The following is a 21,255-nucleotide window of genomic DNA, read 5'->3' as shown; positions in this document are numbered from 1 at the left end:
CCCGCACAGTGATGGGCATGATAAGGATGTTCCTGAAGCTGCGGGTGGCCCTGAGCCTCAGGCGCCGCTGGTGTCCCGGGGTGACCGCTTGTCTGGCTACTCCAGGATTCAAGCACCTGCATGAAAAGGACCCCCGCTGGGTGCATCCCTTTGCTCTTTCCCAGGATGCTGATCCGTGAAAACAGCACGAGTGATAAGAACTATGTGGAAAGCAAACAGACCTGCGTGGTTGGTGGACGAATCATGTAGAAATCAGAACATTCAGAGAGAGAGTAACGTGCGTAAATTCCTTTTTTCCAGAAAAAGCACATCTCTGCTCGTTTGCACAGGTGCATAATAGGTTGGGGAGAGTCAGGGGCAGAGGTGCGGCTGGACACGGCGACCCCTGCTTTCCCCTGTCCCACGCATGTTGAGCTCCCCCTTCAGTCTGCCGTGCTGTGCTGTGTGGCCTTGGCACATTCCAGCAGGTCTCTGGTCCTCCGTTTCCTCTTAGGGTCGCTGTTAGGCTTACAGGATGTGAAGTGCCTGAAGGGCTCAGCCCAGGCCTGGCTCACAGCAGGTGCGCAGTCCACAGAGTAATCCTGAACTCAAGACCCACGCGGGCCGAGGGAACAGTCAGGGAGCCTGCACCGGCCGCGCAAGAGGCAGTGAGAAGCCAGGCCTGCCCAGGCGCATGACTCCTCGAGGTGCACGGAGTCCCGGGTACCATGCAACACCTACCAGTTAATCGTGGGGACGGTTAGAAAGTCTGAGAACGCGAACCCCTCCAGCGCAGCCTGCCCCCGCCCGCCGCGTTATGGGGCTTCAGGAATCGCAGGTTTCAGGGACTGCCCTGCCCCTCCAGTGGGTGAACCTGCCCCGCAGAGGGAGCGGGAGGACAGGGATGCTTGTCTAGGGGGAGACTGGTGGGGTGGCGACGGCTCTATTCCCTGCGGGGACACGGAGGGGCCACCGTGATCTGAGCTCGTTCTCATGCGCCCAGCAGCTGGAAGAACCCGAGGACCAAACCTGCCTCCCCGAGTGCGGCGTCCAGCCTCTGAGGGGCTGCTCTCATCTGAGTGGTCGTGGCCGCCTCGGCCGGCTTGATGGGTGGCTCCTGAAGGGATGGGGACCCAGAGCAGGACGGCAGTGATGCGCCCCTCGCATGGTCCCCGCAGGGCCAGGTGCCTCACTGACCTGTCACAGCCCGGAGCAGATCCGAGCTCGGGTGTCCCTCTCAGGGGTAAACAGAGGCACGGGGGCGCCCTGATCGAAGGCTCCACAGCTCATCGGTTGCATGCTCAAGTCTTTGCGATTTTAAAGTTCTTCTTTATTTTCGTTACATCGATTTTTCACTGGGGTAAAGCACATAAGAAAATTGAGTATTTTAACCATTTTTAAGCCCGCCGTTCCGTGCCGGCACCCCCACCGTCCAGCTCCGAACTCAGCGGCGGCACGAGCCCTGTGCGCACCGAAGGACCGCTCCCGTCCCCCAGCCGCCGCCCTCGGCAGCCCTGGTGCTGTCTGTGACTCTAAGCAGCTCGTAGAGCAGCAGCCGTGCGGTATTTGTCTCTCTGCGTTTGGCTCATTGCATTTACGGCGCCGCGGTCCTCACGCTGCTCCCCTGTGGTAGCGCGCGGCACAGCTTCCCGCGCGAGGCCCTGCACCGTTCCTCGTTCCTCGTGCACCGTGCTCGCTCCTCCGTCCGTGCGCACTGAGGCTGTGTCCGTGTTTTAACTCTTGGCAAGGATGTTACTTGGAACGTGGGTGTGCAAGAATCTTTTCCAGACCCTGCTTTCAGTTCTCTGTGGTGGATGCGCGGGGCGGGGGGGGGGGGGGGGGGAGCTGCCGGGCCACACGGCAACGCCGGGGTTGCGTTTTGGAGGAGCCTCCGTGCTGGATTCTGCAGCGGCTGCGCGCATTCACGTTCTCGCCAGCCGTGCGCGAGGGCTCCCGTTGCTCCATTCTTGCCGCTGCTTATGTTTTATTTGCTCCTTTCGGTTTCATTTTAACCTTTTTTTTAAAGTAGACTCCCCACCCAACCCATGACCCTGAGGTCAACGCCTGAACTGGGATCAAGGGTCGATGCTCGACTGAATAAGCCACCCCGGTTTTGATCACAGACTTCCTACAGGACATGAAGTGCTATCTCCTTGTAGCTTTGACGTGTATTTCCTTAACGCTTAGTGACACTGAGCACCTTTTCACGTGTGTTTTGGCCACTTATATATTTTCTGGGGAGAAATGTCTGAGTCCTTTGCCCATTTTTGAATCAAATGACTTGGGTTGGGTGCGTTTTATTTTCTGGATACTAATCTGTTACCACATGCATGATCTACAAATATCTTCTGTTTTGTGTGTTTTTTATTCAGGTGATACTGAAGATACAGAAGGTGCTTAATTTTTTTTTAATTTCCTAATAGTATGTCTATTTTTGATTTTGGTGCTGGCGCCTTTGGAGTCATAGCCAAGAAATCATTGACAAGTCTAATGTCCTGAAGGTTTCGCCCTTTTTTCTTCTAAAAGTTCTATGGTTTTAGGTCTCATGTTTAGATACGTAATTTTACTTCTTTTTTTTCCAATTTGGATGCTCTTCTTTTTCTTGCCTAGTTGCTGTGGTTAGCGTTTCTAGTACCATATCAAATAGAAGGGGTGAAGATGGGCACCCTTGTCTTATTTCTGATCTTAGAGGAAAGGCTTTCAGTCTTTCACCATTGAGTAAATACAAGGTTTGCTGTAGATTTTTTAATATATGGCCTGTATTATATGGAGGCAGTATCCTTTATTCTTAGTTTAATGAGCCTTTTTTTTTTTTAATCCTAAAAGAGATGTTGAATTTTGTCAAATGCTCTTTCTGCACCTGTTGAGATGATCTGGTGGTTTTTCCTTTTGCTCTGTTGATGTGGCACATTACGTTGGTCAGTTTTCATATGTTGAACCATTCTTGCATTCCAGGAACAAATTCCCCTTAGTCATGGTGTATAGTTCTCTTCATAGGCACCTTAATGTGTGCTAGTATTTTGTTGAGGAATTTTACATCCACATTTATCCAGGGATATTTGCTTATAGTTTTCTTGTGGTGTCTTGGTTTCAGGGAAAGGCTGGCTTCATAGAATGAGTTAGGAAGTGCTCCCTCCTCTTCAGTTTTTGGGAAAAGCTTGAGGCTGGCACTTGTTCCTTCCATGTTTGGCAGAATTCACCAGGGGAGCCATCGAGTCCAGTCCTTCCCTTTGCCCGGAGACTTTGGGTCACTGATTCAATTATAGTCTTTCCAAATTTTCTATTTTTGGACTTGGTTTTTATAGGCTTTGTGTATTTTTTTCCAAGTTTTTATTTAATTCCTCAATGTGCAGTGTAGTATTAGTGTTAGGTGCATAATTTAGTGATTCAAGGTTGGGTGTTTCTAAGAATTTGTCCGTTTCATGGAGTTTATTCAACTTACAGCATGCTGCTGTCCACAGCATGCTCATAATCTTTCTTGTTTGAGGAATCAGTAGTAATGTCCCCATTTTATTTTCTGATTTTAATGAGTCCTTTTTTCTTTATCTAACTAAAAGTTGGTCAATTTTCTTGATCTTTTCAAAGAACCAACTTTCGGTTTCATTAATTTTTCTTTCTTTTCTGTTCTCTGTTTATTTCTGCTCTTATCTGTATTTTCTTCCTCCTGCTCACTTTGGGTTGTTTGTTCTTTTTCTAGTTCCTTAAGTCGTAAAGTTAGGTGGCTGACTTTAGATCTTATTTTTAAACATAACCATTAATGGCTGTACCTCTCTTCCTTAGGTCTGGTTTCACTGGATCCTGTAAGTTTCAGTATTTTGTATTTTCATTTTCATTCATCTTGAAGCATTTTCTAATATTCCTTGTGATTTCTTCTTTGATCCATTGGTTGTTTAAGAGTGTATTAATTTCCACAAATAGGTGAAATTTCCAGTTTTCCTTCTGTTAATGCTTTCTAACTTCATCCTTTTGTGGTTGGAGAAGATGTTTTGTATGATACCAGTATGGTGTGGCCTGGAGCATGTCCCTTGTGCCCTTGAGAATTGTGTGTATGTTGTCCTGGGGAGTGTTCTGTGCCTGTGTTGGATGCAGCTGGTTTATCGTGTTTACATCCTCTTGCCTTCTGTGTGGTGCTGTATACGTTATCTAGACTGGGTATGAAGTTTCCTGCTACAATTGTAGAACTGTCTATTTCTCCCTTAATTCTTGGTTTTTACTTCCTAGAATCGGGGGGCCCATCATGAAGTGTGCATTATATTTGATCTTCTTGCTGTACTGAGCCTGGTATTACACAATTGTCTCATGCAACCTTTTTTTTTTAAAATTTAAGGTCTAGTCTCATTTTAGTATAGCTGCTCCTCCCTTTTGGTTACTTTTGACGTGGAATATCTTTTCCCATGCTTTCACTGTCTGTGTCTTTGGATCTAAAGTGAGTTCCCGTAGACAGCGTGTACTTGGATCCTGTGTTTTTATCCATTCTGCTGGAGACTTTAATCCATTTACATTTAAAGAAATTACTGATAAGGAGGGACTTGTGTCATTTTGCTATTTCTTCTCAATATATCTTATAGCCTTCTGCTTCCCATTTTTTGTTTTCCTTTAAAAAAATTTTTTTTAGTGAAATGTTGAAATTCTTTTATTTCTTTTTTGCATATATAGTGATCTCCTTTGTTGTTACAGTGGGGGTTACACTGAACATCCTGAACTTAGAGCACTCCAATGTGTTTTTATCCAGCTCACCTTTAGTAACCTACAAAACACTATAGCTCTGTCCCCTCCCCTTTCAGGTGCTGATGTTGAAAAATTATATCTTTGTGAATCATGTGCCCCCAAACATAAACTAATAATTTTTTCAAATGCATTAGTCTCAAATTAATAGAAAACACAGCGTGGAGTCCCCAAAGTAAAGTTACGGTAATGCTGGCTTATTGGTTGGGCTTGGTGGGGGCTGCTTTTGCCAAGCAAGTAGAGAGATGGGCAAGAGAGTGGATGTCTGGGAGGGATGATTGTCATGCCCATGGAACCAATGCTGGGAAGGAGGAGACTTGACAAGAAAGTGAGGAGGACAAGGTTTTAAAAACTGACAGGTTGCAGGTCTTAACGTATTTGAAGAATTGTTGTGGTGGGGATATTGGAGTAATGCACTGGGAGGACAGAGGGGTCAGAGCGGGGAACGTAATTCAAGACTCCAGAGGTGACAAGGTCATGGCTGCTGTGTGGGTGTGGAAGAGGCACAAGTGGCCAAGAGGAAAAGCTTCCGGGGAGGGAGCAGTTGAGGAGTGAGATGCGGGGCCATTGGCTGGGGTGTTAGTGACCAGGGAGTGAGGAGAAGCCACATGGAGGTCAGAGAGGAGGCCAGCCTCCATGTAGAGGCTGTTACCAGGAGCTGGCCCGAGGGCCACAGGAGTTGATGCTTTTGAGGAGGCAAAGTGGTTTGAAATAGGGAAACTGAGAATGAGCCTCCACTTGGGACAGCTCGAGGGAATGCTGTGGGGGGGGTGAGCTGTGCTTGGGGGGGCCGGGAAGCTGAGCCCTCCCTGAGAAGGGGTTGTATGTGTCAGGGTTTGTTCAGTACACACACGGACATGAGGCAGGGGCGACAGTGTGGCCAAGACAATCCTGGCCGTGGGTGTGATGCGAACAGCCCCCCAGTTTCTCCTTCACCTTGGGCTGGGGGAGCCGGGGCCAACACACAGCCCAAGCTTAGTTTTCTTACCAATTCATACACCTGGGAAGGCACATGCTTCACGGGGCAGGGGTGAAGGGTGGGGGTGGGGTGTAGGGTTGAGAGGGCTGGAGGCCACAGTGTGTGCGGCGATTGCTGTCCACAACGACCAGCATTTGTCCTTCCCCCCGTATTTCATCAGCCTGGAGGGCACCCTCCTTGGAGCCCCGGTCAGATCCCCCCCAGATCTGATGGTAGGAGTTTCACAGAATGACCTCACGCCTGGGCTCTTCTGAACCCGAGGACCTTTTTCTCCTCCGTCCCCATAAGTAGGCTACATGGGCGAAGTCCCTGGCTGTGTGGTGTGGGTTTTCAAGGCGACGGAACTTGGGAGGGGCGGGGAAGGACAGTGTAGCATTTCTTTCTCATCCTCCAGCTAAAGCTTAAATGGCACTTCTGCCAAAAGAACCCTTTGGCCCCACCCCAGTTCTCAGCCAGGGACGGCCGTCCCTCGGGGTACGCGGCCATGGCGGGAGACACTTCTGGTGGTCACAGCTACGCGGAGCTACAGGCATCTCGTGGGTCGAGACCAGACACACCGTACACGTCCTACGTGTGGCCCCCCCAGCCGCATCCACTCCCCAGTGTCGACACAGCCACAGGCGAGACACCCTGGTCTCTGTGCCTCAAAGCGGGTCCTGGGCCCATTCTAGGCTCCCCAAGCCCAGCTTACTCCTTCGAGGGCCCTACTGCAGGCCGTAATCACAGGGACGGCTGGCTTCACAAACCTCTATTGTCCACCCCTCTCACCTGATGCTTCTGTCGTGTTTCCCGCTGGACGCCCATGCCGGGCAAGATGCCTGGTATACAGTAGGTGCCCAATAACTATGTGGATGAATAAGAACCTGTAACAAGGGTTATTTCTGTATGGCATTCCGATGGCACTTCTCCAAGTCCCCCAGGGCTACCGGCTCGCACTGGGATTTCTGCTCCACTTCGGCTCTGATAAAGCTGAGGTCGCTCGAAGTGAATGCTGTTTTCTAGGCTTTCCCGGGAAATGGGGGGTGAGCTTTCTGGAAATTTTTATAATGTGTGTATTGAAAGTTGAGCTACTCTCCAACTGCTGAAAAAGAACACAAAGAAACAGACCATAAGTGGACCATCTAATTTATAAAACGTGACCGTTTTTATTGTCGTTGTAAAGAGGTGTATCTCAACCAGATTGTAACAAAATCACCACAGCTTATTCCAAAAGAAAATTTTAATACAAGAGATTTTAGAAAATTAAACACATTTGTTTAAAAATTCTATTGTGTAAACCTTAACATAAGAGGGCAGTTAACATAATACTTCACGTTTCAGAGCAAATCTGCCGACTGCTAGGCCCCACGTTCGTCCGGACAGTGGACTAGACTCTCCATGTGTTGCCGAATTCCCCCCTCCCCGGCAGAGGGTTCACGGGGACCCCGTCAGTTGAGGGGGACTCTGCTGGGATACGTTCACCAGGCGCCTTCCTGCAGGAAGTCCGTATTTGCTACGGCGAGCGGTGTTCTACCGGACGACGATGGCAGCGGTGGGGAAGCTAAGGCCGCCGAGGTAAGGACGTTGTTTCTAGGCCGAATGCCAGATGGGAAAGCATCCTCGTGAGCTCCACCACCCCCTCACTCCGGCAAACGCGTTCTCCAGGCTCCTTTCAGCAACTCGGGGTGCAAATGCGCCGTCTGCTCTTCCGTATCCTTCTGTGGCCACGGTCCTGGCTTTTGCAAGGGCCTCGGCTCCGGTTTCTCCTGAGGGTGGAAAGAATCCTTCCAGGTGAACGAGTGGCCTCGCGGCTCGCAGTGGGGAAGGCAGGAAGCGGGCCGGCTCAGGCTCCGGGGAGAGGGGCGCTCCCTGGGCAGGGAGCACGGAACCCCCGCACCTCAGAACAGTTAGTGCATTCAGCGTGTTCTAGCGGTGGGGGCTCATCCAGGCTGTAAGCTCAGCCGCGCTGTAGAGAAACCAGATTTTGTATTTTCCTCTCAAGAAACGGGTTAGGTAGGTAAAGAAGCCCATTCGCTGTGGCGGTGAGGATTTAGACACGCGGGTAGAGGCCCCCTGCCCTCGCCCAGAGTGTCACACGCAGGCCCGTGCACAGCAGTGGTTCGTAGCCGCGGGGAAGGTGAGCGCGGGGTGAGCCGAGCAGCTGCGTCTGGGTCGCGGTCGGCCGAGCCCAGAGCCGGTGGGCTCGGAGGGCGCCGACGGTCCCCCCTCATCCCTACCGATCCAGGAGCTGAGGTTTTATTTTAGAAACCTAATCAAAACCACGTGTTACAGAAACATGAAAACGAACTTTTTGGCACGGAAATGTTAGATAAAATATACAGTGCTACAATTGTGCGGAATTAGCACAGAAGCCAAACCCAACAGCAAATATTTAATGTTAGCTTTAATGAAACAATGCAAAATATTTAGAAAAAGGATGGTTGTACAAGACCTTGCTCCTGAGCAGACAGCTGCCTGCCAGAAGCAGCCTCTGTCTGCCGCGGCCCGGGTGGGGGCCAGAGCCCAGCGTGCGCGGCACGGTCCCGAGCGGAACACGGAGGAAAGGTCAGGACAATTATTGCCTTCGGGGAAGAAATCGAGCAGGAGGTGTGCCCCTTCTGGGATGCCTCCTCGCCGGTCTGATGCTCTTGGGCAGGTGGGGCCCCGGCAGGTGGTGTTCCGGCCGCTCCAGGCTGAAAATGGAGCCTGTTTGCCCTCAGTTCCGCGCCCAGGCGAGACGGCCCCTCAGGAGTGCAGCGGCTCCCCGGGCATGGGCTCTGGTGCTGGCACGAAGGTGCCAGGCTGAGGCATGAAGGCTTCTGGAGGAGACTGGTGGGGCGGGTGCCTGTGGGGGCCGCACAGGACAAAGCCTGGCCTGCATGCGTGGGGGCGGGCCGGTACCCCAGTGAAGGTCAGCAGGTGGGGGCGGGCGGTTGCGGCCTAGAATCGTGTGCCCTGGGCCTCAGATGGGTGAACTTCCCCATGCGGAGCCGAGAGAAAACGAGGACCCTTGGCACAGCCCGGCCAGAGAGAGCCTGGTTCTGGGTGCTGGGAGGCAAGCAGGGCGGTGTCTGATCGCGGGACTGGCCGGCAGCGCTCCGTTCCCGCTTCTGGACTCGGGCCCAAATGGGATTCGTCATTAGGCCTCCCGGGCCTGCTGGCTCTTGGCAGGAGCTGGGGCTGTGCTATCCACCCGATGTCAACAACTTTGAGGGGTTAGCGGGAACTCAGGAGGCGCCCAGCCGTGGAGCAGAGCCCAGCGTGTAGCCACATCTTGTCCACAGACCCTCAGCCCATTCCTCCCTTTCCCTGCTTCTGTCTCCTGCTAGGACTCGTAGGATGGTAGGGGATCCCTCTGTAACCAAAGACCTTGGGTGTACCTGGGTAGTGGTGCCCAGGTGCCCACGGTGAGCCCTGTCACCTTCCTCGGGTGCTGGCTTGGGAGGTGCCAAAGAACCTTCTTACTGGATCCAGGAACAGCTTGCACTTTTTTTTTCTGTTGCACTATCTTTCCCTCTGGCGGGTCACACGGCTGCGTGGGTGATATGCAGGGCGGGGCCAGCCAGCCCCCTGAACTGGATCAGACAGCAGGGCAGCAGATGACACAGCCACGGGGTGGGGGGGTGGTGTGGGAGGTGGACCTGGGTCTGTGGTTCTTGCTCCAGGAACGGGAGGTCCACTGCTTCTGTGTCCACCCCGCCTGCCGGGGAGCAGGGCAGGGATCTCGAGCAGTGGGATGGAGGTGCCACTGCGGAACATTCTGTGAGCCCAGAGTTAAGGCGTTGAGGAGCGGCTGTCATGTGTAGGTCACGTGCGGGTCGGAGCTGAAATGAGGGGGGTGGTCTGTATGCTGACTGGTTCTAGGGTTTCTGCGGCATCGCGAACACGGGGTGCACATCGCATGCAGCCTCGATGGGTTGCATGTGGTCCCAGGAACAGGCTTTTCCAGCCGCGTCTCAGAAGAGCAGGGCAAGGTTTCCATGAATGATCAAGCTTTAAAAAACAGGCAGAGTTTCTCCTTTTGTGAATACAGGCTGAGTGTGTAATTGCTTCTCAAGGCTTAGCATCTGTCCCTTACAGTCCTGGGCATTTTTTTTTTCTTTGTTTTTTTAACCTCTGCAGAATGTCAAAGCAGGTTCCGGGAATTCTGGAGAAGGTGAGGTCAGATTCACAGACATGTCTCGGGTTTGGTGCCCGAACGGGTGGGTTGAGCAGAACCCTCAGCCGCAGGGGACGTCAGCCGCGGGAGGCTCCACTCCATATCCCATGCAAACACAGCTTCCCAGGGACCAAGGGGGAGCAGGACCCCACCCCTGGGAGGCAGGACTGGGGCAGCGCAAGCTCTCAGAGTCCAGGGCGACTCTGTTCCCGCAGCCAGTGACGGGCACCTGGCTGGCCCTGTGGGACCTGGAATGGAAAGGAAGCCCCTAGCAAGCAAGGCAAGTCCCCGTGTAGCTTTCCTGGGACACGGTGTCTCGGGTCCTCTCGAGCCCTCTGAGCTGGCGACAGGGCCCCTCCAGCTTCCCCCCACGGGAACGGTGGGCTCGGTCTGCTCCCCCAGCTCATGGCTCCCTCCAAAGTGGATCGGGCCGCCGTGGTTCCCTGGAGGGCGGCACGGACAGCACGTCGCTGTGCTGAACTGCCCGGAATCATCTCCGCTGCCCCTGGCTCACGGGACTGCCCGACAGAAAGCTTCCAGGTGCCGCGTGCTGGAATGTCCCTTGGTCTAGGAAATGCTTGATGCCTGCCCGGGGTGGGGGGGCGGCTCCCCAAGTCTGAGCGGTTCTGATGGTTCCAGGAAGCTGCTGGGGTTAGCCGTCCACAAGCACCTCACGCCCTCCCTCTCGCTCACGTCAGTCTGGCTGCCGCGTGGTCTGTTGGACAACACGGACCAAGCTCCTCAGTCCTTCCCCCAAAAAACGCGAGCTCTTCATAGCTGTACGTGCCGTTCACGACGGGCCCGGGGTGCTGCACGTTCAAACTGGCCAAAGGGCTCTGGTTCTGCGAAGTTGGCTGACGTGGGAGCAGGAGCTGGCCGGGCTGCTCATCTTCATCCCGTTCCCACCTGCCGAGGGGCCTGCTCTGAGACTGGGGGGGGACACACACTGAGAGCACGTGGGGGGGCAGAGGGTACAGCATGAACGTGTCTTTGGGGAATGACCATGATCTGTCGCGAGTGTATGTTGTCTGGTTCCCAGGGAGCCACGTGGAGCTCTGCAGGCTCCGGAGTCTGCAAGCCCGAGGGCCTGTGGCTGCTTCTGCTGTAGTTCTCAGAACACAGTCTCTCTCATGACCTTGAGGCCTCTTGCCTTGTGAGGTCAAGGCCCCGGGTTTCTGGACAGCCCAGGGCCACCAAGCCTCACAAGGGGCATGTGGGCCCAGGGGGCCTCAGGTTTCACCTACAGGGGCTAGTCCTTCCGGAAGCCAAGCTCCGAAGGTTGGGGGAAGTGCTCTGTGCACCTCCATTCAGCGTCCTTAGTGGCCCCTTCACAGGAAAGCCATGTGAGTTACCGCGAGCCACGGATTCTACAACCAGGGGGTCTTAGGACCACGGGTAGAGAGTAAAAGGGGAAGGAACGCGACCTCCCCCCTCTAGCCCCACGTGTCCATAGGTTACAGCAGGCAGTTACGTTAACAGGAAAGAAAAAGAAAAGGGTAACAGTCGTTCTAATTCCTGTGTGGGAAAGAGTCCAGAGGTGGTTTCCGAACCACCTCGGAGTTGTGCGCCTCCATCAAGGGGCTCCGAGCTGCCCCCGGTGCCCACCCTCCTGCCGGCCCCCGAGCTGGAGGGAGGGGAAGGGACAGGCCCTGGGAGGGTGCCTGTGTGTCCGAGTCTGTCCGGCAAGCAGCCACCTTGCCCTCTGAGACTGCCCAGTTTAATCAGTGTCACGGGACTGGGGGGAAGGTGCGCTCTCGGGGCTTCACCCGGTGACGTGGGGGCTCACTCCAGGCTGGAAGGGGCCGGCTGCCGGGGCCAGGTCAGACGCCGAGTGGCTGGGCGGAGGCAGCTGGCGTAGCACATAGGGCCCAAGTCTGGGATTCGGCGGAGGTCAGAGGTCGCCGCTCTGGGGCTCCACGTTGCGGGTCTCTCTGGGGTGACCTCGGGACAGCTTGGGGAAGCGGGAAGCCACTTTGGGCCGGGTGTTCTTGGTCAGTGGTTCTCCAGGAGGAGTGATGTCCCTGTAAGACAGAGCAGGGAGAACTGGATTAAGTCAGTGTGAGAAGGGCGGGAGTGGTCTCAGAGGGGACAGCTGCTCTCCAGCTCCGACTGGCAAGTACGAGGGGGGCTGTGGCTTTCTTCCGCCGTCTTCCTTGCTGGAAGATCAAAGAAAAGAAAATGCTTTGGATAACATTAAATTTAAGGTTAAAAGAGGTGTAGCAAAAACAGGGGGACTTCTTGTGGAATTCATCCTAAGAGAATAACCAGGATGTAGGCCAGCGTCTAATTAGAAGGACGTTCCTGGGGACAAGAACCAAAAATAGTAAAACAGCTCAGCAGTCCAACCGAAGGGATTACCTGTCTCGGTTTTAAACGGTCTACGCGTCGGGACAGCAGGAGCGCCGCAGGCCATGGTGGACGGGGCACTGAGCACCTGGGGAGGTTGGATGAGGAGAACCGAAGATAAACGAGGGCGTGGGAACCCCCTGCCAGGGGTTCAGAAAAACCTGCAGCACAAGGCGGTTTGTCTCTCCATTCCACGACTTTCTTGAGCACCGTGTGGGTCGAGCCCTTCAAGCCCCTGGAGATACCGCCGTGAGCAACACGGGTTCTCCCAGGCCTGGCGGACACTGACGGGCCACCGGCGAGTTGATGTTATAGGTGGGACGTGATGAAGGCAGCTACGGCCTCCCTGGGCCGAAGCCTGAGGCTGCGGCCTCCACTCAGAGGCACCGGAGAGCGCTGGTGGGTCAGGTCGGAGGCTCTCCGTGCAGGAGGGAGGCTCGTCAGGTGGCCCCGCTGCAGGCTCGCGGGGTGGGGCGGGGCAGGTGGTCCTCCACGGTCCAGCTGCCATTTGAAGTGACCCCTGCCTGCCCTGTGGAGAGGGGCCTGGAGGGGTCTGGGCTGTGACCGCGGAGCTGGTGAACTTATTTCCTACGGTTCTTTTAACAAGTGACCCCATACTTAGTGGCTTGAATGCAACACGTACCATCTTACAGTTGCGGGGGTCTTAAGTCCAAAACGGGTCTTAGGGAGCTAGAGTCAGAATGTTGGCAAAACCGGTTCCTTCTGGAGGCTCCAGTGGAGAATGTTTCCCTGCTTTTCCCTGCTTCTGGCCCCCTGCATTCCTCTGTCTCATGAGCACACGGGGCCCACCTGGGCCCTCTGCCCTTTTCGAGATCCTTAACCACCCCGGCAGAGTCCCCGGGGACTGGGGCGTGGACATGCTTGGGATTATTCTGTGTGGTACAGAGATTTGAAAAGTGGAATCAAAAGATGTGGTATTTAAACAATAATGGTCTCCACAGCTGGCAGAAAACGTAACTTCTACAATAAATGTCTCACTGGTACAAAACGTGTCTAAAAAACCACGCCGAGATGAAACTCACACTCATGTCTTGAGTGTCCCTGTGCCACCACCTTTCCGAATGTGTGGCCCCCAGACTCGGCCAGGGAAGACAGCCCCTCTACCAGGCTCAGCAGGACCCAGGCCACCCAGGGAGTACGGGGCAGATCCAGAACCGTCCACGCCCCTCCAGACAAGTGAGGGAATGAGCCACGTGAAGGAAACGGCCCCTGCCGCATGGGTCCCTTGGGCTCTGTGGGACAGCCTACATCCTGCCGTGTCTCCACAACGGTTCCGCGCTCAGACGACGAGGGATGTTCATGCCTTTGCGGGGACACGGCCACTGTGTTCAGCGAGACGCCCCTTGGTTTGAGGTCAGGACAGTACCTCAGTAACAAACTGAAAAACTCCTCTCGTGACCGTCTCCTCCCTCGGAAGTCCAGATGCACCCCGCTTCACGGGCACGGCGTGAGCGCCACATGTGACCTGGAACAAGGGGGAGCGGCCACCTCGTTCCCACGCCCGGCCAGCGGCTCGGCCGCACGGTCCTCCTTCAGAAGGACATCTGGCCGCAGGCTGAAGGCCACCCTGTCCTGGTCTTGTCTCAGAACTACCCGGCTACCAAGCCTCCTGTGCCTGAAGGCCCCTCCCAGCACGGGCAGCAGACGCTTGCTCACGCGGTGGGGACGGCTTGGGTGTGAACGTCATTTGAAACCACCCCCTCCCTTCACTGTTCAGGATCCAGAGTCCCAGTGGCCGACCAGCTCGGTGGCTGTTGTCCTCACTGGGCACGGCCTACAAGGTGGGCTGAGTCCCACCAGAGCCTGTCAGGCCCGGGGCTCAGCAGCTCTGGGGAGGGAGAGTTACAAGTTAGTCAGGACATTCCTCTTTTCCAGAAACGGCACCGACTGTGGCGGACGTAGCCTAGCCTGGGGTGTCAGGGCAGCGGCTCTGAACCAGGCCCAGTCCTGCCAGCCAGGGCACCTTGCTGTCTCTGAGCCTTGCTCGTCTGTCCCATGGAGATGATGAGCTAGGGACCCTCAGGATGCTGCCGGGAGGAAGGGGCGCTGACCCCACGTAAGGCCACATGCTAGCTGCCCGCCTTGTTCTCCTTGACCCTTGGCTTCCAGGACAGAATGAAGGTGGGGCTGTTCTGAGAGTTCAAGGGATACTCAGCCACTCAGAGCCCGTGAGCTGTGTCGCCTGATACTGCGCCAGGCAGAGAGGGGCCCACGGTCTCACTGGGGATGGGCAGTGCAGAGCCCAGGAGCACAGTTGGTATCCTGACGGGTAAACACACGGTGCTCTGAGCAGGGCACCAGACTCGGGCATCACGGTGCTTATAGGGCTTCCTGGAGGAGGAAGAGCTGAGAAAATGAGGAGAGAGTGGCATGGCTCACCATGGGAAGGGTCCTGTGCTGGGGGACACCGCCAGCTGCTTTGCCTTCCCGGAAGGCAGGACTGGCCGCTCGGGTGGAGTGGGACGTCACTGAGCCGATGCCTGGGGGGCTCTGAGTATCCCTGCTGGGGGTCCGACCATGAAAGCAGCTGGTACGGGGGGAGGGAGAGCTCCATCCTCAAGGCCCCAGCAAGCAGCGACAAGGGGCCTGATGGCCGTGCTGGCCCAGACGGGCAGAAGCTGTGGCAGAAACTCCCGTAAACCTGGGACAGCGGGCGCAGCAGGCAGGCACTGGAGTTGAGCCGGTGGCAGAGGGGGAAGGTCCAGGGGAGCAGGAAGCCATACTAATGATGGGGTCGGCGCTAAGGCAGTGGATGAAGAGCTGGCAGCCCCGGGCGTGTGGAAGGCCACACCCCAAGGAACTGCTGCTGTTTCAGGTCAAGAACTGCCCAACAGTTTCCTATAGCCATTGGCCATTTGCGTGTCGTCTTTGGAGACCGGCCTACTCCAGCCCTTAGGCAGCTCCTTAATTGGGGAAATGCACATCCAAACCACAGGGAGCTCTCACCTCACACCTGTCAGGATGGTGATTCTCAAAAGCCTCAATGTTTTGGGGAGGAAGTTGGAGCTTGGAAGCCTTGTACGGTGTTGGCGGGAACGCAAAATGGTAGAGCTGCTCCGGGAAACAGCGTGGAGCTTTCAAAGGATGACAGAGAGAAAGAAGTGTACGATGCGGCAATCCCAGCTCTGGGGATTCCCCCGGAGAGCCGAGATCAGGACCCTGAAACGGCATCTGCAGCCCCATGTTCCCTGCAGCAGCGCTCACAACGGCGAGGCCACGAAACCAGCTAAGAGTCTGGGGACGATGAATGGATAAAGATAATGTGGCCATTATATATAACAGAATCTTGGCCTTCCCGGAAATCCTGACCCACGCAACCCCGTGGAGGAACCCGGAGGAGATGATGCTGCGTGAGCTCAATCCGCGGAAGCTAGAATTCTGTGGGATTCTCCCTACAGGCAGTGTCTAAAATAGTCCCACTCCTAGAATCACGAGTGGAATCTGGTGATTAGGGTACGGAGGTACGAATCAGCAGGCCCAAAGCTCGTTCCACCGGAATCCTTTCTAGAGCCCCGCTGCATGGCACTGTCCTGGTCTCATCGAGAACGTACTACATGCCCAGAGCGGGGGAGGGCAGATCTCCTGTGCTCACAGCATACGATTTTTCGTGTGTCTAATACGGGCAGGTGATCGTAGCAGAAGGGGTGAGCCTGTGGGTATATGTCAGCTGGGAGGAGAGGGGGCGGCGAGCCTGGGGCAGGGGCTAAGCCTGCTCTGACCAGGAGGAGGTCAGCGGCGCCCCAGGGCTGGGCACGGGCTGTTCCAGGGAGGTGGGAAGCTCACTTTGTGAGTGCAGCCTGAAAAAAGGGACATTTGATTTTTTGGAACCGAGGCTCCCTCGGGCTCCTGCTGTAGCCACTGCCTCTGTTGCCGTCACAGCTCGGTGTCCTTAGAAGGCAGTTCTCCCCATCCTTGTGAGCCACTGACTCCGTGCCTCGTGCACGGTGGGACTGAAGGGACGGCGCCCGTTTCCGCCCTGGCCCCGGCGATAGACGGCAGGCCCCCGAGCAGCCAGCCCCGTCACTGCTCCGGCTCGTCTGTGTTGTCTGAGAAAGTGGGGGCTGGGCCCTCGGCGGGAGCGGAACTGAAGAATGAGGGGGAACTACCTTCCTGACCTCCCAACTCCTTTACGAGGTCAGGGCTAATCTGCCCCCTTCCACAGACAAGGAAGGCCCCACCTCCACCCTACACAGGGATTTCCTCCGTAAACAATGTGAGGCACTGGACAGGACTTCATTTTTGGAGTCTGAAAACCAGGGTTCCTTCCATTAGACTCTAGAGAACCCTCGAGGAAGGTACATTCCTTACCTTCCCTCAGCTCCGTTTTCTGATCTGTGAAATGGGGATGCTACTGGTCTGTCCTACCGTGTGTGACCCATTCAACACCTGAGTCTGCGACGTTTCGAGGTGGATGTGGCGCTCTCAGGGCCCCGAGACAACTGAGAGAAGAATGCGAGAGCACAGGTGACGTCCGGCAAGGACAAGCTTCGGGACTTCGGCAGCAAGGGCAGGAAGAACCGTGAGACAGGCTCCAGGAAGGGGACGGGCTGATGCCCCAGGCTGCGTATGGACGCAGGGCGGCACGTGGCGGTGGCGCGGCCGGGAAGGCTGCAAGGTGATCTAGATCCGTGCGGTCCCGGCGCTGCACGAACCCGCCTTCTGCAGGGAGACGCGGGCGTGAGCGAAGACTTGGCAACACAACCACCCCTTCTACATTTGGCCACACTCTATCTGCTACCAGGGATGGAGAACACACACCAACTGTAGCAGCTTGCTGACCCATCAACGAAGGACGAACACATGAACCAAACCCCCCACCCCCAACTCCTCGCTTGCTCTCGCAAAAAAATTTTAAGACTTTTTTTTTTTTTTTTTCTAGAGAGCAAGCGAGTATGCGAGCAGGAGGAGAAGCAGGCTCCCCGCTGAGCAGGGAGCCCGATAGGGCACTTGATCCCAGGACCCTGGGATCATGACCTGAGCCAAGGGCAGACACTTATGAGCCACCCAGGTGTCCTCAAGTTAAAAAAAAAGGGGGGGGGCAGCCAGCCTCAAAGGCTATCCCCTGATTCTGTTCATAAGACATTTTGGAAAAGGGCAAAACTACAGGGACAGATCCCAGGGTGCCAGGGTTGACGACAGCATGCTCTAGGTGACGCTGGGGGTTAAGGGCTGCCATTCTGTACCTTGATGATGGTGGTAGTTCTAGGACCCCATGCTTTTGTCAAAACTCCTAGAACCATACAGGAGAAAGGGCAAGGTTTACCACATATAATCTATATGTCCATCTCAAGAAGCTTGTCCGAGAAAGGCAGTCTTTAGATCCACTGCAGCATGAATGGGCATCTCTGATCTGATTCTCCTATAGGAGACTGTGACCTTGTCCCCTTATCTGGGCAGAAAGAGCAGGGGCCCTGGGGATTCCAGGTAATTTACCAGCAGGGCTATGTGGACAGGTCATGGGTGCGCCCGGCCTCCCAGTCCTCCCCTGTAAGACGGATCATAGTACAAAGACAACTGAATTTAAGAATGAGCGCAGCATCTGAATATGTCTTTCTCTGAGGACAATATATAAATGACCCATCAGCTGTGAAAAGATGCTCAACATCGTTAGCAAGCCAGACACACGCCTCGAAGCCCCAGTGCAGGCTGCCTTCGCGCCCCCTCGGATGGCTACTATCCAGCAACACCAGTGTTGGGCACGATGGGGACAGATCAGAGCCCTACCACCTGCCGGTGGGAATGCTGACTGTTGTGGCTGCCGTCAAAGACAGGCAGGCAGTTCCCCCGATGATTACAGAGTTGCCGTGGGACCTGACACCCGAGAGGAGTGAAAATGCGTCCGACACAGAAACTTGGACTTGGGTGTTGAAAGCAGCAGGAGTCATAATGGCCCCAAAGCATGGACGCCCCAGTGTCTATCAGGAGAGTGGCTGAGGTCTGTCAGCTGTAGGGGTGCTGAGGCTCTGGTGCAAGTCCCAGGGGGCAGAACACGGCCCTCTGCCACCCCGCACCCTTCCGCCACACCACACCCCTCCGCCACATCACCGTGGTCCCCGACTACACAGGTTTAAGGCAGGTGAGAAGCAGCAAATGCGAGGGAAGGACTCTCCCTTTCCTTAAAAGCAGAAAACCTAAAACTCCCATGGGAAGGACATCCTTTCTACACCGGAAGTAAAGTAACAGTCTTCTCGAAAAGTGGAGGCCAAGAGCATTCTATACAGATAGATCTTGTGAAACTAATTCTCCTCTTCCTTGTGCCCCCCCCTCCAAATTAGATCACTCTTCCACACCTGCCTTTGGTTCCACGTTACACAGAAGCAGGTAGTCTTGGCGGTTTGGGGGTCTTTATTTCCTCACCATTCCCGTGTCTTGGAGCACCTATGGCTCTGTGCTTTTCCCTGTTCCTCGGGCATATGCGGATTCAACTCCCGGGCCAGCCAGAAGCCCTCAGGGGGAGGGAGAGACGCTGCCAGCCCCACATGTGCCCCGGCATGGCTAAGCCTTGCAAACCCCATGCTGATCGAGACACGCCAGGCTCACCGGTCTGAGTACTGTGATCCTGCTAGTGGGAACGTCCGGAGTAGGGTTACCTGGAGAACAGGACGTATGTGGTTGCTTGGAGCAGGGGAGACATGGGGCTCCTTTCTGCCCTGATGAAAAGATACTAAAGCAGGGTGGCAGCTGTGTGTTCTCTGGACGCAAAGCTACTGATTTGGGCAGCTTTCAATGGGCGAATTGTATGGCATGTGAACTCTGTCTTAAGGCTGTTTAAAGAAATGGCCCAAGCTGAAAAAACAAGGTGGAAGGACATGGTAGGATCGTCTCTGGCAGGCCCGTACGACACAGCATGGGACTGTGCTGCTTGCCTGGTAACTGTCCTTCCCCCGCTGCTGAACTGGGATTTGGTCCCCAACGCATGGCTCTAACCGTTCCCACGCTCTAACAGTCCTGTCCTTCTGGTCCTGTTAAAGCCATGTTGGGGTCCATACGGGGAGGGTCTCAGACTTCGAACCAGTGTGCAGGAAGCAAGGGATGGAGGGATGCAGAGGCCTCCTTTCCCCAGGCCACGGGATGTGAACTTCCTGGGCTCTAGGGACTCCCTGCCTTGGAGACAGGAGCTCTGTGGGGACGTCTCTTCCCCATGACCGACACCGTGCACCTGGTTCTCAGCTCAGCTGGAAACTGGCCTCGGCCCTCGCTGGAAGGCAGTGGGGGAAGCAGCCTCCTGAGCACGGCTGCTCACCCAGGACACAGCCCACATGTCCCCCACGTACCTCCTCGAGCTGTTGGGGTTCTCTCCTTGACCTATCAACTTGGCAACCCTTTCAGAAACAACTCCTCCCCCCTCCTGCTGGCTACCATCTGGGAGCCAAAGGAATCCGTGTCTGTAAGCAGACCCTGCCAGGAGCCCCAGGGGTGACAACTCTTTTTAATAAGCCTCTGGGGTGCACCCCTGTGGCATCCCAGTCCCCAGCATGTGGGTGACATCGATCCGATGGTCTCAGACACAGCAGTGAAAAATGGCCATGGGGAGAGATTTACTTTTTATTTCGCTTATAAACCGGGTGTAGAGAGCCGGTCAATATTCCATTTGCTGGGAGCCGCCTTCCGTAGCTTGGAGGGTGGCTTCGCATGGGTGATGCCGGCTGCCGGGCTGGACCCTGGCTCACGGATGGGACCGAGCTCTTTTCTACCAAAGCTATGACCACTGTCCTCTGAGACCCGGCTCCTTGGGGAGGTGTGTGTGTGCAGGAGTTAGGAGGACTGCGTTCTGCCTCCACAGTGAGCAAACCACAAAGAACAGCTGCCCTCCTATCTGCGGGGTTGGGGGAGGCCTCGCTTCACCCCCGCCGGCCGGTGGCATGAGGGCTGCAAGCGGCTGTGTTGGTCCAGATGTACCAGGCCACGCAGCCTTTGAACTCACTGTGGGCACGCTTTCGAGCCCCGGCCCCTACTACGATGGGGATCCAGAGGACGCGCTGTAGCCGTGCGCCGGTCACTCCGCTACGGTCTTGAAGGTTTCGCCGTGTGAACACCGTCTCTGGGGATTAGTGGAAGGTGGCCTCCATGCACTTCCTCGGTTGCCTGCGCCCTGGTTAGATCTGGGGCCCAAGAGTTCTGCCCTCGCAGATGACCCACAGATGGTTCTGGTGGTTCTTCGGATCACCACACTTCCTAACCCCAAAAGGTCTCTGGTGACTGATTTTCAATATCATCTTTACACGCTGGCCTCATGAGGGAGGTGCCGTGATGTTCCTTTAGATCCAGGCAGTCTGTCCTGGGATGCCACAGACAGGCTGACACGGCCGGGAGAGCCGCAGTGCCAGCGTGCACAGGTTCCAGGGGACAGTCATGGGTGCTTGCTGGAGGGCCGGGGCCTGAGCACCAACCCTGTATGTGTGTCTCCCGCCCACCCAGCTGGGAGGTGGGGGCTCTGCTGCACGCATGGAGTCTAGAACAGAGCGTCGAATGTGGCACGCAGAGGTGCAGGGACTGGTCCGATGTCACACGTTTCCTATGTGACAGCAGGACGCCAGCCTGGGCCCGTCTGACTACAGCCAGTTCTTCTCATCCTCTGGGCTAAGGGGCAGATGACAGAGATATTTGCAGAGAAAAATATCTCAAGGGTTCTGGGAAGACAGTATGAGGTGCGCTCTGAGGCTGGAAGAGGGGCTAGATGGTGGACTGCTATGAGAGCCCCCTGAGGATGGTGGGGAGCCCCATTAGTGTAACCCACTTCAGACGTACAGCCTCTGAAGTTTCCCAGTGGGGCCGGGAGTGACGAGGACAGAGAGGAGCCCCAGAGCCAGGGTGCCCTGTGGGGTTGGTATGGCCCCAGGAGCAGGATCCTGAGGTCAGAACCAAGACGGTGCAGTAGCAACAGAGCGGGGGTGGGGGGAGAGTACGAGGGTGCTGGAGAGAGCGCCTCCGTGGGCACAGGGACCAATCAGAGGGGGAAGTGTTCCATTTCTGTTTGGAGACTGGACTGGGGTGGGGGGGGCAGCTGAGCTGGAGGGGAAGGTACAGCACGTGCCAGGCAGACAGGGCACCAAGACAGAGCGTGCAC

The 21,255-nt window shown here is 55.5% G+C and overlaps 2 protein-coding genes across 2 annotated transcripts in view; one reads left to right on the top strand and one right to left on the bottom strand.

The window, feature by feature from the left end:
- Positions 1 to 21,255, top strand: part of CPPED1 (calcineurin like phosphoesterase domain containing 1) — a 200,549-nt gene that overhangs the window by 161,556 nt on the left and 17,738 nt on the right. The window lies entirely within an intron of this gene.
- The window catches only part of SNX29 (sorting nexin 29), a 511,081-nt gene continuing 496,631 nt past the window's right edge, over positions 6,806 to 21,255 (bottom strand). The window contains exon 21 of the mRNA XM_026520303.4: positions 6,806 to 11,842. Within this exon, the coding sequence (XP_026376088.1) occupies positions 11,713 to 11,842 (130 nt within the window). The 3' untranslated portion in view covers positions 6,806 to 11,712. The remainder of the gene's footprint in view (positions 11,843 to 21,255) is intronic.

This window comes from Ursus arctos, unplaced genomic scaffold (genome assembly GCF_023065955.2).
Source record: "Ursus arctos isolate Adak ecotype North America unplaced genomic scaffold, UrsArc2.0 scaffold_2, whole genome shotgun sequence".
Taxonomy (NCBI): Eukaryota; Metazoa; Chordata; class Mammalia; order Carnivora; family Ursidae; genus Ursus; species Ursus arctos.
This window is presented reverse-complemented; position numbering and strand designations above follow the sequence as displayed.